This window comes from Rutidosis leptorrhynchoides, chromosome 9 (genome assembly GCF_046630445.1).
Source record: "Rutidosis leptorrhynchoides isolate AG116_Rl617_1_P2 chromosome 9, CSIRO_AGI_Rlap_v1, whole genome shotgun sequence".
Classification (NCBI taxonomy): domain Eukaryota; kingdom Viridiplantae; phylum Streptophyta; class Magnoliopsida; order Asterales; family Asteraceae; genus Rutidosis; species Rutidosis leptorrhynchoides.
The window spans coordinates 47,860,861-47,874,689 of NC_092341.1; the positions used below are offsets into that span (position 1 = coordinate 47,860,861).

Below are 13,829 nucleotides of genomic sequence, written 5' to 3' on the forward strand. Positions count from 1 at the left end.
TTTAAATATAGATGGTATGAAAGCAAAATGAGAAATGAACAAAACTTTGCAAGTAGACTTACACTTATGCCCACAAAATAACTCTGAAATCAATCATCTGCTGTAGAAACAAGAAAGATATGTCAAATTCCTCCACATTTTAAAAGACATATTCATCTAGAAAAAAATCAAAGAAAAAATCTGACCCATTTAAAAATATGACATATGAGCCATTTCAACCATAAACAATTTTTACCCGTTACCCAAACCGACCCAATCTGACCCGTTTGCCAGGTATAGTTTCGCTACATAAAGAGAAAAACATGTTTACCGTAGGAACTTGTGAACACACTCTGATTCAAAGTTTTGGAGTTTAAAAAAGCTTGGGAGGTAATTGAACGCATTCAAAACAGAAAATTCTTTCTCCTCTTTTGTAATTGTATCTGGATGATATACCAATAGTTTCCCTGGAAAATACTCCAACAAACCATTCACCAGCAAAATACTTCCATCCTTCAAACTTCCTATTGGAAAACATTGCAAATCATATCCATATCCTATAAACGAACAAATACTTCCCTCGATCAACACTTCCTTTTGCCACGAGTTCTTTATACCATATTCCTTCATCACCCAGATTAAAACGTTTAAAGTAGGAGTATAATAAGAATAACATAAACAACCCCTTAAAACTCCAAGCATTCCAAAAGAGTCAGTATCTCTCTCTAAGCTTACTGGAGGGGAAGGAAATAATTGAAATGTCTCGTCATCAAAATCAAATGTGCAAATCTTTTCAAGACGTTCTTCACGGTCAAAAAAATTCCAATGAACATGGTAATTCAAGAACGTCCCGCTAAAATGATGCACAGAATAAGTAACAGGACCAAGACATCTCCATTGGCCAGTGCCAAGAGTGTAAATCTCGGCATATAACTGACAAGGTCCATTCATTATTATAAGTTTATAATAAAGCCTTATAACTTTGTATTCCGAGGTCAATAAACTGACTCCAAAACCATAAATACCATCTCTTGTATCATTTATCGACTTAGGAAGGATCATATATTCTCGAGTGATTGGATTACAAATATATGTCTTCTTTATTGTGCGGTCACTGCTAGAAAAACAAATCAAACCATTAACTGATCCCTCTGCAGACAATCGAACATTTTGAAAAACTGGAGCAAGGTTAAGATCAAGACTCATGATTGGGTCGTGGTGTAAATGATTGTGACCATGTTCCTCATGAATTTCCACCAACTTCAAAGATGTTGGTTTAGTTATAGGTTCCTCATAATCCTTATCAAGAACCATGAAACATTCAGGTGAATTGGAGAGGTGAAGATTGATAAAATAAGAATCGGTAATAATATTCAGCCAATCACGGCAAACGCATTTGCAGCAGACGATTGTTTTGACAGGAAGTCTAAGAAGAATGTCAATGATATGATTATCTGATAAGTTATGTATGGATGCATTGCATTTATTCATGCTGATGTCACCAACAATTGATTTCAAAAGGGAGCCTTTAGTTATTGACAAGTTTCTCTCATTTTCCATTTTTCTTTTTTTCAAAATCTGAAGTGTAACTGAAGAATATACTAATGCAGAGAGCAGGAAGATTACCTCAACAAAGTCTTAGGGTTTTTGATTTTTGTGGTATATAGAGGGTTTTTAGGGCTAATGGTAGGAGATCAAGTAAGATACGTTAAACATATGATGATATATAAAGGAAATTTAAACAGCAACAATTTGTAAACCCTAAATTCGAATAAAACAAAATCAAATCAAATAGAAATTAGAATGAAGATAAACATGAAATTGACGTATCTAAGGGAGCTATCGGTGTTGGTCTTCATGTGCTTTTACTAGTAAATAATTCATTCATTTTGTTTTTTTTATCGGCAGCAGATACAAGGAGATAAGTAATGCGGAGTATGAGGAAGATGAAAGCGTATGATGCGTTTATATACATGGGCTGGGCTTACGTTAAGAGGTAGATTATAGGTGTATGTCAATTTGTTGGACTAATGCAATTGCTAAAGCACAATACATTTATGGATTATCACCTAAATACCCATTTTTTCTACCTTTTTTGACTCAGAGCCCATAAAAGAAAAAAATTGACAATTGGCCCGCGCAAGGCGCAAGGGCGCAAGATGCTTGTTTGCAACCTTGCTTCCCGGTGGACGTAAGGACGCAAGGTGTCTGTTTGCGACCTTGCTTCCCGGGGATGCAAGGACGCAAGGTGCCTCTTAGTCCTGCCTAATGTCATGATCAATGTATCCAGATCTTCGTCATGGTCAAGCAAATGAAAAGAACCTGAGGTGGCCTTCTTCTTCTCCCGTCTAAGCGAAACCTTACGCTCTACATCAACATAAAAATCTGCATGTTTCCTATTCAAATGAAACCATTCCTTGCAAAAGCCTTCACACGACGGAATCGTACAATCACAATATCTCCGTCCGCCACTTCCAAATTCGACCGGGATGAACCTTTCATCTTTACGACAAGATGACACCTCCGATATTGTTGCATAAGCTTTCGACAATTTCTTTATACTCACATGCAAACCCACACCCTTATCTTCAGAAACAACCGGACTCGAATTCGCAAATGGACCCGCAGAAATACCTGGCCTAAATACTAATTTTATTTGCAAAATAATGCTTTTTGATTTTGATTTTTTTTTTTAATAATGTATAACGTAAATAATATCTTCTAAAGCCAAATTTTAATTACAACTATTATTCTTTTGAGATGGGATCTGTGGGTGCCATGTAATTAACTGCGTGACCTTTCTTATCATTTGATTTTCATTACGACTTTTAATCATTTTTTACATTTGACTGGGATAATTATTATTGTATCAGCTTGTATTCAAAAAAACAATATTTCACTGGTGATTTTATGTTATATATTTCTTTGATTCAGATTAGCAGCTCTCGTCAACCATATGCTAACTTAGTTGATCGATGTTATGACTTAGTTCATGTCTCTTCATCCGCCAAAAAATGATGGAAGTAGTAATGTCGGATTTTTTTAGGGGTTAGCGAATAAAGGTTTAATACCTTCGTCAACGGGATCGATTATTGCAAATCCAATGTCTTGTCTAAGTATGTTTCTCATGTGGGCAAAGGAAGAAATCGGCTGCCAATGGGAATGTTTTTTTTTTTTTTTTTTTTTGAACACCAGTTTTGGGTTCACCCAGGGGGACTAAACCACCTACACGTTCATCTCTCGCAGTTGCATAACCCACCCCCAACTGCTGCCCAGCAGGAAACCCAGCCCAATACGAGGGCACGGGCGGTAAAACCCCCCTCCCCCACTGCCTCTACAACACGATGTGCGGAAGGCACCCTTTGGTGGAATACAAAGGTTAAGGGGCAACCTTGTGTGCAATACTGCACCCCCACGAGAGTTGAACTTCTGACCTCTCGATAAGAGAGGCAGACCACTACCACGTGAGCTACAACACAAGGCTGGTTGGTGAGAATGTAGTGAAACTGATTATCAAAGATCCGAAAGGTTAAGTAGTTTCGGGTTTGGCAAGTTGTTATAGGTTTTGGTATTTGTTTTGTAATAGTTGCAGGTCGACTTTTTGATGTTACTGTCTATGTGGTTGGTTTCATTTGTATAGTTTGGTAGTTTGCTGAGTGTGTTCCTGATTTGTATTAGTGGTTCCGAGATGGGTTTCTTAGTTCGATCTTGTGTTATATTGTTCGTTTAAGTTTTGGGCCGGGTGGTAGTGTTTGCAGAGGCGAGTCCATGTGTTAGCAGATGGGGTCCTTTGACTCCACTAAATTTTTTTGTTACTTTATAAAATACTACTAAAATTTTGTCGGACACCACTAAATTTATAGATATGACCCCATATAATTTTAAAATTAGTGGTTTTTAAGGAAGTAAATAGCCATTATTTAGAAAAATATTTTAGAAAGTATCACTCAAATTGTACAGAACCCCATTGAGTTTTGATCCTAGAATCGCCACTGAGTGTTTGTAACTTTTCACGGCTCGTTTGATTGTATTTCTTTGTTTGTCCTGTCTTTTTCATCATTCGATGAAAAAGCTTCGTTATAAAAGTTATTAATGTACGGATCGTGGCCAAACAACAGAAAAGATAGGTAATCGTTCAACCTTCTCGGTTAAACAAAAGAAACAGGCAAAGCCTTGTACTTTTATTCATTATCAATAATAAAAAACTGAATAAGAATTGAAGTTTTGAGCCCTTTATATAAGAGGACCAAACAAGAAACAAATAATTGTATCCAACTCATTATTTCTAAAATAAAGAAAACTTAATAGCAAATGTCCCTTTGTTTTCTCCTAATAATTGGAGCCAGTTCTCATTAAACACGGTGTCTCTTTGTTTTCTCTTCAAGCCTATCCTATACCCCTTTTCAACATTCTGGAACCATCTAATGTTGTAGGCTGCTGACCGCACACCTGGCCCAACTTTCGACCCAATTCAGCCCATAGGCTTTCTTTTCGACCCAAAAGTCATCAAATATTCTGCATCATCCTCCCCTTCTTCAAAAAGACTCGTCCTCGAGTCTACAACAATATTAGTGACGGTGAACTGTTGTTGTTTAACACGAACACTCACTTTCTCAATTACATCATAAAATTTCAGAAGATCTGTATCCTTTTCAATTCCCATCTCGTTACGAACATATGACACAACCAAACACCCTTGTGTTCTGTCTCTACTTCCACTTCAACGTCATTTTCATTACTATGGAGAATTAATTTTGGATATGCTCCACCTTCTAAAGAAGTATCACACTGGAAAACAACAATATTATTAGGATCATTCGACTGATTGTGCAAAGAATTATATTTGAATAATTCCTCCTTAAAAATGACATGCTTCCAAAGAACATCATCCTTTTCCTTGTAAAGCTCATTTTCAAGCACAAGTTTATCAGGAACCTGTTGATACGGTTTTTTTTAATTTGGTCAAAACCTTCCTGAGATGCCTCAGTCATTAATGGTCTCACTTCAGCTGGGGTTTCCATGACCTTTTCCTTCGCTTCCTCCACAACTAAAGCAAATGAGATGGGATTGTTTGTAATAGATGTGAATGCATCACACTTGTTCACATAAAGGGTTGGATCTGCACGCTTAACCACTAGTGCTTCCCGACCGTTGGGATAAATAATTTCACCTTCTTCCTTAAGTAGAGGAGTAAAATCCCCACCTTCCCCATCGGTATCATACCTTGGTTCATCGTCACAAAACGTAACAGCCCTTAGAGTGGGACATTCACGCTGATAATGCCCCCATCCCTGACACTTAAAACATTGAGGAGCACGAGTATTATTACCTGATACTGATGGTTTTGTTGCTGACTCCATCTTCACTTTCCCTTTTTCAACTGATGTTGTTCCTATCTTGGATGCACTAAGACGTCGGTTAAATGTGACCTTCCTTTTATCTTTACTTTGTTCTTTTTCCACCTTCAAAGCTAACCTACAAACATCTTTGTACGAGTAATATTGTTGAAGGCTTACCAAGTCAGAAATTTCAGGTTTAAGCACACCCAAGAAACGAGTAACAATCTGTTCCTCTTCTTCATTAATATCACAACTAATCCGTAGCTTGTCAAACTCTTGAATCACTTGCTCAACAGTGAGGGAATGTTGCTGCAAGTTATGATAATAAAGAAAAGCTTCACGGCGATAATTTTCGGGCAAGAAATTTCGTTTCAACAACTTCCTCATCTTCTATGTTCGACCACACGCTATTTTTTCATGTGGTCCCACCACAACGAGGCATGTTTGCGAAGTTTAAGGCCTAAAAGTTTTACCTTTAAGTGCTCCGGTATATCCTTGGCATCGAACACCCTCTCAACTGTAATCAACCAATCCAAGAAGTCATCTGGATGTACAGTACATGTAAATTCAGGTATTTCGACCTTCATACCTATGCTTCGCAGGGGATCCTCTTTGTGATTCCTACGATTAGTTCTTGGAGAACGAGCGAAAGGGTTTAATCCATCCGATTCGATTCGTTCTGAGTCGCTGAACTCATAAGTCGGATTAAAAGTCAGTTCTAGTTCATCGATCCTTTGGTGCAACCTCTCGATCTCAGCATCACGTGGATCCATATCACTGCCTCCCTCGGCGAATCGGTGATTTGTTCTCCAAACATAACCACTGCCTCCCTCGGCGAATCGGTGATTTGTTCGTCCGTGACACCGTCCATAGTTTCTTTGTTCAACCATTGCCAAAGCTTTGATACCAAATAATGTAAGGATCGTAGCCAAACAACAGAAAAGATAGGTGATCGTTCAACCCTCTCGGTTAAACAAAAGAAACAGGCAAAGCCTTGTACTTTTATTCATTATCAATAATAAAAAACTGAATAAGAATTGAAGTTTTGAGCCCTTTATATAAGAGGACCAAACAAGAAACAAATAATTGTATCCAGCTCATTATTTCTAAAACAAAGAAAACTTAATAGCAAATGTCCTTTTGTTTTCTCCTAATAATTGGAGCCAGTTCTCATTAAACACGGTGTCTCTTTGTTTTCTCTTCAAGCCTATCCTATACCCCTTTTCAACATTCTGGAACCATCTAATGTTGTAGGCTGCTGACCGCACACCTGGCCCAACTTTCAGCCCAATTCAGCCCATAGGCTTTTCGACCCAAAAGTCATCAAATATTCTACATCAGTTATCGTTATTCTTGAAAAAAAAGAAGTATATAAAAAAATTGTGCTAACTACTCAATTATATTGTTCAGAAAGGGAAGAAGTGAAAAAAGTTGACAAAAGGCTGATTCGAATGTCAACAGAAGGGAAATGGTAGGGATACTAAACTGGAATGCTAACTATAGCTTCTCATTACGAGACCTATGATTGAAAGATTTAGTTGAAGAAGATGTTGATTATTATAATAAAAGCAAGAGCATTCGTGTCTTTAACTTTTTTAAAGGGTCTATGTCTGTTGTGCTTAGTTAGAATGGTGTCTGTTGTACTTAGTTAGAATGGTAGGGTGGGAATATGAGCGGGTTGTGCAGGTTAGGTAACCGTAATCATTGTAAACGGAAAAATATATGTAGAAAATGATATGGGAATGTGGTGCTTAGTTAGAAAGTTTTTTTTTATTATGTTGTATTAGCCTAAAATGGATTCTTTTGAGGTACCAACAACATGTCGAGTGACTGAGTTTTTTATTATATGATTCTAATTGCAGGTGTCAATTTTTCTTTGCGTTATACTAAAAATTTAAAAGGCAATAAGTAGGCCAATAGGCAATAACTATACAGGCTGAAAGTTAAAGATCGAAAACACAGTACCCAATATCAGCCCAAAGGACGCTATTCGGCTCTAGTATGTAAAGCAACATGCAAATATACATTTCACATTATTCGGCTCTAATATGTAAAATAGTAATTTTTTAAATCAGTCTTGCAAAAATGGAAATTTAACAAAAATCGTTGCGAAAATGGGAAAACCGAAGTTCCAAACTTCGGTTTTGCCAAATCCGAAGTTTGGAACTTCGGTTTTGATGCTTTATTCCTTTACACAGTGACTAGGCTGACATGTGTCAAGCTTTTGCCACCCGTGCCCTAAACCGAAGTTTGAAACTTCGGTTTTGCAGGCTTTTCAGCAAAACCGAAGTTTCAAACTTCGGTTTTGATGCTGTCATTTTTTGTTCACTTTTAACCCGAATCTTGCTTTTGCAGGTCGAAATCTAAGCTTTTCTACATCTATTTATAACACATGAAACTTCATTCTCAATTACAATATCACATACAACACAAGCACATTTCAAACACATCAAACCGAGTTTTTATGTATCAGTAAAATCACCAGTTGAAAACTACAAAAAACACTAAATCACAATCCAAAAAAATGTCCAATAATGAAAACGATGGATGGGAATACCTACTTGATATTGATGATTTTGACCTCACTCAATCTGTATCAGTTTAAAAACCCACTCAAACCATTATGGTGCCCACTGAGTCCCCCCAACCTAACCGTCAAAAACAAAAGCAACCTATACAACGACCTGTTCTTCGCGGTTCCGGGTCTAACATAAAGAACAAATTATCCTACCGAATCCCTGGACCCGCTGGTATTTTCCAAGATGCGTATGAACTTCGAAAAAACGAGAATAACATTGTGGATGACATGTCTACGCAAGATTTTGTAAGGGAAATAATAAACAGACCTGAAGTGGATGATTCGTTTACACTGGATCTGTGGCTACGTGCGTTGGAGTTTGCATATCCGTACGAAGGTAAACAACAAAATTGTATACTCATTTTTGAAACCATAAGCCAACAGTGTATGTGTATTGTTGTAACTGCAGGTAGATCTGATATAGCAAGCATTTTGAGACAGCGTAGATTTTTACCAGCTGATCAAGTTGTTGGTGTTGTTAAGACTTGTGAGAAAAATGATTTCGGTGATCTGTCTGTAACGCTGCAAGTGAGTTTACATCAGTAACTTATGTATATTTTCATAATTGTATTGCGTGGACTAAAACAAGTTAATGTAACTATATTCATTTATGTTTAATAGGACACTATGGGTACTATTCGAGGATCAGTATCAGGCAAGATCATCGATGGTGTTCATGGGAAGTATGAAGGTGTAAAAGGCATACGTGAGGGAGCTGTTTTGGTGCTACAAAATTATTCTATCTTTTTCCCTAGTGTGAAGGTTAAAATCTTTAACATTACACGCAAGGCTTTAATCAAGGTGCTTCTTAAAGACGGTGGATCTACCTAGAGAATTGTGTTATTGTTGTTGTTGTTTAAAATAAACAATTATTATTATTGTTTTAAATAATCTATTGTTATTTGTTGTTATTGTTATTTAAAATAAACTAGTTGTTATTTTTGTTTAAAAACGATACTAAATGTAAAGCACAAACGCAACGAATATATTTAAACAAGTTCAAAAGATAAACATTACAACGAATATAAATAAATACAACTAATCAATGACCATGACGTCCCCCACGTATATATCGTAGGTGATGACCAGTTCCACACCTTGTTGGTACAGATTGCCTTGTACTCCTCCGTGGTAGTTGTTCTCGATTTTCATCATCGCCTATGGTTAAATCCTCGGCAGGCTCATCCTCAAGTGTGTAATCAGAAACACTCACATTAAGAGGGGTCCAAGAGGACGAGCCACCTACAAATGTTTGGTGAGGGGTCCGAGAGGAAGATACATGATGTGTTTCTTGAGGGGTCCGAGATGATGATCCATGATGTGTGTATATGTTTCGAGGGGTATTGAAGACGTTCTGTTGGGTATTGTAGACATTTTGATGGGTATTGTAGGTGTTTCGAGGGGTACTGAATGTGTCTTGAGAGTTATGATACGTTTGGCGAGGATCATGATAATGGGCCTGATGAAATGCCTCGTTCATATCGATTATAAACGTTATATAATAATTGATTTCATTGCGAGGTATTTGACCTCTATATGATACATTTTACAAACATTGCATTCATTTTTAAAAGACAAACTTTCATTACATCAAAAGTTGACAGGTATGCATACCATTTCATAATATATCCAAACTATAAATGACTTAATCTGTCATTTACTTAATAATAATCTTTATTGAACTCAACGACTTGAATGCAACGTCTTTTGAAATATGCCATGAATGACTCCAAGTAATATCTTTAAAATGAGCAAATGCACAGCGGAAGATTTCTTTCAAACCTGAGAGTAAACATGCTTTCAAGTGTCAAACAAAAGGTTGGTGAGTTCATTAGTTTATCATAAACAATCATTTTCATTATTTAAATAGACCACAAGATTTCATTTTCATTTCAAAGTGCAGGAACTCTCATCTGTAAAAATCCATTCATATGGTGAACACCTGGTAAACGACATTAACAAAAATGCATCTAGAATATCCCCATCATTCCGGGACTCTCATCGGATATGATAAATCAAAGTACTAAAGCATCCGTAACCCGGATGTGGTTTGTTAGGCCCAATAGATCTATCTTTAGGATTCGCGTCAATTAGTGGCAATTATAACGTCCAACTAATTCTTAGGCTACCAAGCTAAAAAGGGTGATATCCGGTATAATAATGCAACCATAGAATATAGTTTTAAGTACTTGTGTCTATTTCGTCAAACATTTATAAAAACATCGCATGTATTCTCAGTCCTAAAAATATATATTGCAAAAGCATTTAAAAAGGGAGCAAATGAAACTCACGATACTGTATTTCATAGTAATTATGCATATGACGGCACTGAACAAGTGCAAGGTTGGCCTCAGATTCACGAACCTATATTAGTATATGTTGGTCAAATAAATGTCTAACAAGTTAGGCCAGGTCATAGTGTATCACAATTCTAATGCTCGAAATTATCATGCAAAAGTCAACAAAAGTCATCTAATCCAAAATGACTTTCAGAATCTATACATGTTTATTATATAATTATATTACCAGAGTATAAGTCTTGATAGTTGAATGAATCGATAATTTACAAAACTCAACTTGTCACATAACTGATTGAATTGTTATATTCGGAAATTTTTAGATAAATCAATGTAACTGGTTTATATATATTTATTTGTAATCTACATATTATTATAATGAATTATATGTTATTTTAATAATTAAATAACTTATATTTATTCTACATATTTTAAGTAATTAATATTTATATAGTAAATATTTCTTAAATTATTTCATCATTTATTATAATGTATTAATGATAAAAATTTATGTTAATATATGATAAAAATATATTTTTATATATTAAGTATTATAATTTGTATAACGTTTACATAATATCATTTTAATGATAAAAATATAGTGATATGTATTATTAATATAATTGTATTACATTTAATAAATATATATTTGTATCAAATATATATTTGATTAAATAATATAATATTGATAATAATACTAATAAGTAATAGTTGTATTATTTTGTAATAATAATAATAATAATTATTATACTAATAATAATAATAACAATATTTATATTTACTAATGATGATATTATTTATAATAAAATGATAATTCTAATCATGATAATTTTAATAATAATGATACTTTTTAATATTAACTTGTAATACTAATACTAATAATATTTTATATAAAAATAATAATTCTATTCAAAATGATAATTTTTAATAATAATAATACTAAAATGATAATAGTAATGATATTTTATAATAACAATGATATTTCTATTAAAAATGATAATTTTAATAAAAATGATAGTTTTAATATTAATGATACTTTTAATAATAATAATAATGATAAAAATAATAAAAATGATATTTTTATCTAAATCAATATCTTTAATTTTATCATTATACTTATACTCATTATTTCCTAATCGATTTGTTTAATAGCTTTTAGTCCTCTTTTATATCGCATTCATAATAATGATAATAATAGTAATCATAATAATTAGATGATACTAATATTAGTTTTAATGATAATGATACTAATTATAATAATACTAATGATAATACTAATAATTATTATAATGATGATGATAATAATAATAATAATAATAATAATAATAATAATAATAACAATAATAATAATAATAATAATAATAATAATAATAATAATAACCTTAGTGATAATAACGATAGTATTAATAATAACAATAACAATAACAATTTTAATTATAATACTTATATTGATAACGATAATGATAATAATAATAATAATAATTATTAGATCATAATAATAATGACGATAACAATAACGACGATAGTAATAATAAAAATAATAATAATAATAATAATAATAATAATAATAATAATAATAATATTAGAATTAAAAATAATTCAGTTGACCATATCTTTTAATCCGTTCATCGAAATCACACGATTCCTAAATGAAAAGTTATTGATTTTTTGCCAGCTTTTCAACGACATGCATATCATATACCTTATCTCAGTAGTATATGTATTATATTTGTGATTTATCATAAACTATATAATGATGAAATTAAGCATACAAGCATGCATAATCATATATACTCAAGTACTAGTCAGGGATACACTATTTATATATAAAAGATAAGATATGAATGCTCACGTATCAATATTGTGATTCAATATTGCAGGAAAGTATGTAGACGCAACGAAAATGATAAACACTAGATTGACCTCACGAGCATACCCCCGAATAATACCCATCACCTCCATAGCTATAACCCATAATTTTCTTAGCTCTATCCCCCTCGAAAAATTCGTTTTGAGATAACACGCTCATGACCTCGTCGTAATATTTTATGTAATAATAATACTAATAATATTAATACTAATACTACTACCAATAATAATAAGATTATTAATAATAATCTTTAATAATAATATAAAAAATATATAATTCATACGGAGTAATATAAATAGGGAGAAGTGAATTGTGAATTGTGAAACACTGAAATCGTTCGATATTTAAACACCTTTGCTGCACCTAACCCCCATGCGATCGTATGGGGATTCAGCCTCTAGGCCATGCGATCACATGGCTTCATTTTCATGCCCACAATTGTTTTAACTTATATTACCGACACTTTTAAATAATATAATATATAAATATATGTTTAATCTTTATAATTAATTATATATTATATTATATTTATGTGCATAGTTAACATGTAATTTTAGTTCCGATGACTTGTACGTTGTCGCTTGACTAATGTCTCAGTTCCGGTTTTTGGAATGTCCTTTCGTACGCTAAGAAAACTTGTATTTTACATCTCGCTACACGTACCTTTATTAATAATTAGACTTATTCGCCAATAAATCATATTTCATGAAATGTAACTTATACATTGGAGTGTTTTGGTCATTTGCTTCCTTAAATCATAATCTCATTATTTATCTATGATAACTTTAATTTATATCAAAATGTTTTGTATCTAGGTAATATTATATTTTATCACATTGTAAAATATATATATTTTAAAATATAGTTTGTACATAATATATATATTTGAAATATTTATTTAATAACATAACATTTAGTTTTTCGAAACTAATTATGTTTCAAAGTTCATTTTAAAATCGTTTAGATAATAGAAATTATTATATCATAAAACATTTTCATTTAATAAAGTAAAATCATATAATATATAGATCATATCGGTTTCCAGTTTTTAACTTACAGTTTATTCGTGAATTGTAGGGTTAAGTCCAATGGATAATTAAATGTATAAAAACATTTTAATGTAACATGTCAATTAGGTTTATCTTGTCGACAACCATTAACCCAATTATTTACTCTACATGATTTCACTTTTACATTAAATATTATGAAAGCTAAATGATTAACTTATCAAGAGTCACGAGGAAATAATTGTAAAGTATATATTGAAATCAAACAGGAATGTCCACTAACCCTTATCTAGTTCCCGTTAGTTGACACATTTGTTCTTACTTGTAAATCATTTTACCATTTTTCAAATAAAATAGATTTCTTAAATCACAGTGGATCTTATAACAGAGACCCGTAATCATATCATAATGTATCTGATAATTCAATCATTTGAGATTATCTTTTAATTTCGTCGATAAATATATTAAACATATATTGAAACAAATTCGTTCATGCAAAGTATTATACATCTAATACTTTGTTAACGTTTTCAACTAATATAACTATGTTGGTCCCTTGATAACAACAGGAGTATTGTAGAGAGGGGGGTGAATAAAATTTCTTTTCAAATAACTTAACAGTTAAACCGATTAGTATTCAAGCATGCAGGTAAATAGAGTCACAGGTAATTTTCAACAGTTATTCTTTATTGATTGAATTACAAAGAATCACAACTATCCTTGGCGGAATGATAGTTGGTTGATACAGATTACCTAGAT

At 32.9% G+C, this 13,829-nt stretch overlaps 2 protein-coding genes across 2 annotated transcripts; one reads left to right on the top strand and one right to left on the bottom strand.

Annotated features, from left to right (window-relative positions):
• Positions 1-306: 306 nt before the first annotated feature.
• On the bottom strand, positions 307-1,539 carry LOC139868012 (F-box protein At3g07870-like). Its single transcript, XM_071856353.1, has one exon. The coding sequence runs from the start codon at positions 1,537-1,539 to the stop codon at positions 307-309; it is 1,233 nt and encodes a 410-aa protein (XP_071712454.1).
• Positions 1,540-7,941: 6,402 nt separating this feature from the next.
• LOC139868013 (uncharacterized) lies at positions 7,942-8,727 on the top strand. Its single transcript, XM_071856354.1, has 3 exons — positions 7,942-8,233; positions 8,306-8,424; positions 8,518-8,727. Exons 1-3 carry the CDS (start codon positions 7,942-7,944, stop codon positions 8,725-8,727), a joined length of 621 nt encoding a protein of 206 aa, XP_071712455.1.
• The last annotated feature ends 5,102 nt before the right edge of the window (positions 8,728-13,829 follow it).

Coding starts and splice junctions, on each gene's coding strand:
- LOC139868012 (XM_071856353.1), bottom strand. CDS start 1,539: ATGGAAAATGAGAGAAACTTGTCAATAACTAAAGGCTCCCTTTTGAAA.
- LOC139868013 (XM_071856354.1), top strand. CDS start 7,942: ATGGTGCCCACTGAGTCCCCCCAACCTAACCGTCAAAAACAAAAGCAA. Junction 8,234..8,305: donor GTTTGCATATCCGTACGAAG/GTAAACAACAAA, acceptor TTGTAACTGCAG/GTAGATCTGATATAGCAAGC. Junction 8,425..8,517: donor ATCTGTCTGTAACGCTGCAA/GTGAGTTTACAT, acceptor TATGTTTAATAG/GACACTATGGGTACTATTCG.